This window comes from Lolium rigidum, chromosome 4 (genome assembly GCF_022539505.1).
Source record: "Lolium rigidum isolate FL_2022 chromosome 4, APGP_CSIRO_Lrig_0.1, whole genome shotgun sequence".
Classification (NCBI taxonomy): Eukaryota; Viridiplantae; Streptophyta; class Magnoliopsida; order Poales; family Poaceae; genus Lolium; species Lolium rigidum.
In genome coordinates, this window is record NC_061511.1 from 216,871,761 (window position 1) to 216,875,873 (window position 4,113).

Below are 4,113 nucleotides of genomic sequence, written 5' to 3' on the forward strand. Positions count from 1 at the left end.
TCTCTTTACTCTACGTCATGGCTCGGACACTGCCTATGTTCTCCTCTATGTCTCCGACATCATTCTTACGGCTTGCTCCATAGCCTTCCTAGCCAACATCAATGCCTCCCTCAGTCATGAATTCGCCATGAAAGATCTTGGACCCCTTCATCATTTTCTTGGCATCCATGTTACATGTACATCCACCAGTATTCACCTTTCTCAAAACCAGTATATTCTTGACATTCTCTCTAGAGCTGGTATGCGAGACTATCATCATGTCACTACTCGCATCGACACCAAATCCAAACGTTCCTCCACCGCTGGGCAACCAGTTTCTGATCTGTCGGTCTATCGTAGCCTCGCGCGGGGCACTCCAATATGCACTCTCACTCGTCCTGATATCTCATATGCCGTCCAACAAGTTTGCCTACATATGCATGATCCCTGTGAGCCTCATTTTTATCTCATTAAACGCATACTTCGTTACCTTAAGGGTACTCTCTCTCATGGACTCATACTTCACAAATCAACCTCTCATTCTCTTATTGCCTACTCGGATACTAACTGGACAGGCTGCCCAGATACTAGACACTCTACGTCAGGGTTTTGCATGTATCTTGGAGATAACCTGATTAGTTGGTCTTCACGTTGCCAAACGACGGTTTCTCGTTATAGTGCTGAGGCAGAATATCGAGTTGTTGCTACAGACGTGGTAGAGTCTTGCTGGGTTCGTCAGATTATGTATGAGCTTCAATGTCCAATAGAGACCGTCTCAATTGTCTACTGCGATAATGTGAGTGCGGTGTAACTCTCCGCCAATCCTGTTCATCAGAACACAAAGCACATCGAGCTTGACATACACTTTGTTCGGGAGAATGTGTCTCTTGGTGCTGTTCATGTGTTACATGTGCCATCTTCTTCGCAATATGTTAATATCTTCACCAAATGATTGCCAATATTACTGTTTCAAGCGTTTCGATCTAGTCTTCACGTGGATGCTCTCCATAGATCAGACTATTAGAGAAGGGCACGGGTTCCACCTGTTATCTTGGAGTACACTCCAAGGCTCCTAGCGGAATACGTTTTCCATGCGTGTAAACATACTTGTACGGTACTTGTATTCTGTTTATATGAGAGGGGGCCGTGGCATGTGATCACGCAGCCGACATTTCTATTCGACTTTCAGGACCATCAGCATGTGCACTTAACTTTGAAGATCCAGCGGCTTACTTGCACACCCTCCTCACATAAATAAATTCTTGTTCTTGACTTACCAGACCACCCACAAAATATTTGAAGTTCATTGACACCACACATCATACATGTAATCTATGATACATTCACCACAAAACCAAACCATATGCATATACTTCCGTAGTATTTTTTTTTTGTGAAAGTACTTCCGTAGTATATCTTGAAGCAAAATAAAACACAAACATACAACGAGGATTAAACACGCACACAAACTTCACATACACTCATGATCACGTCTTTATTCTTCTCCTAGGCTCCACCAGCAAAGAAGTAAGCACCAACCACCGAGGAATCACGGTCATCTTTCTCTTCTTGGATGAATCAGGCGTACTCGGCAGGGTTGGCAACGAGGTAGGTCTCGATAATCTTTATCAGGGCTAGGTAGCCCCCGACGAGCTCCGCCTGTTCCTCCGCGCTCAGCGCCCCGCCACCGTCGAGCCTCTCATACTCCACCTTGAACTTGGCCACGCATGCGCTTTCCCCGGCCGGCTCGAACTTCACCTCGGTCACCTGTGACTTGAGCTGGCCCCTCACCTTGCTGCCCTCCAGTACCTCATTCCTTAGCACCAGTGTCGCGTCGTCGCGCACCAACACGCGGCTCCTGACCACGCTGCCGCCTGCACTTGGCGCCGCCGCTGCCGCTGCGCTGAGCTTCAGGGTGGTGATGCTGCCGGGGCCGCCGTCGCCCTCCACGTCCACGGAGTCGAAGATGCCCGCACAGGTCTTAACCAAGGCATCACCGGAACAGGACACCTTCCACATCCGGTCTGCGGACACCGCCAGGGCACAATCCTCGGTGATCACGCAGCCAGCCACCATCTTGTCGGTTCGTCAGTGGACACTAAGTCACTAATCGATGTTGGCAAGTTCTTGCAGACTTGTGATGGCTGATGAGTGTGTGTGTTTTTCAAAGAAGGGATTATGTACATTTATTTATAGGTGCAAGAGGACGGATGAAGCCAATCCTTAACATGTGAAGCCTGGTCTAACATGTGTGTGTGTGTGGTTGAACATTCCGGGTTCTAGACTTCTAGCATTTCCGGCTGAAGCTGTTCAATCTTCTCCCATGTGTGCTGACTAGCGACTTGTTTTGTTGACTATACTTCTCGTCACCTGACTAGCGATTTTTGATGGCACCTATAGCCAGCACGTACGTGCATGTAGCCGACGAGATCAGCTGACTAAGAATTACTCTAATTTTCAGTCAGGTGAGCTTTATTTGCATCCTAAAATTTTGTACTCACACTTTTTAGGTTTTAATTTTTAAATTAAGAAAATATATTAATCTATACCTAATAATAAAGAAAATAAGGTTTCTTGTTGGTCCGTTTGTTTTTCCCCCTATTTTTCGTGGGAATTACCGTACTTGCCACCGCCAAGTTAAAAGCAGTCCATTATGTTTCCTTTGTTCGACGCGTTTCGTCTGTGCGATCCTTTCTCTGATGTCTCCCTTTGGACGGGCCCGACCCAGAATCGAATTCCAAAACGACTAGAACTTGTGTACCTGCACAAAACCTGACCGAACAAGACCCATAAAGGCTGCGTTGGTGACATAAGAGAACTCCAGACGAATTTCGATGTCCTTGGCGGTGGCCTGGATATCGCCGACCAGCTCGTCTCTGGGAATCAGGCGGGTCACGTTGGCGGCCACTCGGGGAACTTGCTAGGCGCGACGCGCTCTACGACGCCACCGCCATGACAGGGCGCGCGCGGTTCCCTCTGCTACCCCGCATGATTATTGGGAGGCAACAAGGACGGTGGCGGTGGAATTCGGAAGCATTGCAACTCGGATGCAGCAGCAGACGCAGGCGGCAGGGGCTGCAGCAGGGACAACGACGGGAAGTTCAGAAGCATCAGCCGTCGTGGAAGGCTGGTGGCGACCCGCCTTGCCCCGATCTCTACGTAACTATCCTGCACCTTCATGTTACAAATTGACACAGCTGCCGCACTACCGCTCTCCTCCATTGACGAAGACCGCCTCTGTCAGCGATGGAGGCCACTTTGATCTGCTCGCACGCGGCACGCCGATGTTAACGGCTTTCAGCGCGATGATGCGCCAGCTACTAGGATCATAGATCGACCGATTAGCAGTGGCCACGGATCAATCTGTAGCGGAAGAAAACCTAAGGAGCAGCTGATTCAGCAGCACGTCAATCGGCTAGCAGTGGAGAGAAACGATTTTAAGGATTTTCTTGCCGAGCTGTTCTCACGCTTATCTGCAAGCTTTATGTTCGTCCAGACGCAGTCTTCTGATGGTTTAGATGGTGGGTACAAAAGCTACTCCTACTAGAATACTTAGTTTCACATTTGATTTTTAGATTCATCGTTTGCTGGCGTGGATTTGGTTAGTGCTCACAGCTGATCCCACTAGGATATATATATTATATAGGCTGCTAAACTCCAGCGTTGCGGTATTGCAGGTCACGAAATTCACAATCGAGCGCTGATGTATTGTTGTAGGTACGAAATTCTCCTGCGGTAGATAATTTCATGAATTTACCTATTCTTCCACTGAGATTTAGAGTAATTCTACAGATCAAGTTTACTTCATCTACAAGAAGTGAGAGTCTAGAGGCAAAGCTCATATTTAATTCAAAGTTCAGAGGCGCAGACCCAAAGCAGGTCCATCAGCTGGAGGGTAACTCCTTCTGCACCTACAAAATATAATTTGTGTATATCAGACTATGCAAGATTTCAAATCTTTTGCTATTTTTATATCAGTCGCCCAAATATTATATTCATGCACAAATATATAATTTTCTGTTTGGGTAATCTACTATGATGTATGCATATAACCAGGGCTGCTGGTAAAGGGGCATTCTCTAATTACACTCAGTTGGCTGCTGGTAAGAGGACATTCTCTAATTATGCTGGATT

At 47.3% G+C, this 4,113-nt stretch overlaps 1 protein-coding gene across 1 annotated transcript; it reads right to left on the reverse strand.

Moving 5' to 3' along the window:
- Positions 1-1,389: 1,389 nt before the first annotated feature.
- Positions 1,390-2,117, reverse strand: LOC124705810 (pathogenesis-related protein STH-2-like). The gene has a single exon (XM_047237499.1). The coding sequence runs from the start codon at positions 2,053-2,055 to the stop codon at positions 1,558-1,560; it is 498 nt and encodes a 165-aa protein (XP_047093455.1). The 5' UTR covers positions 2,056-2,117; the 3' UTR covers positions 1,390-1,557.
- Positions 2,118-4,113: the final 1,996 nt, after the last annotated feature.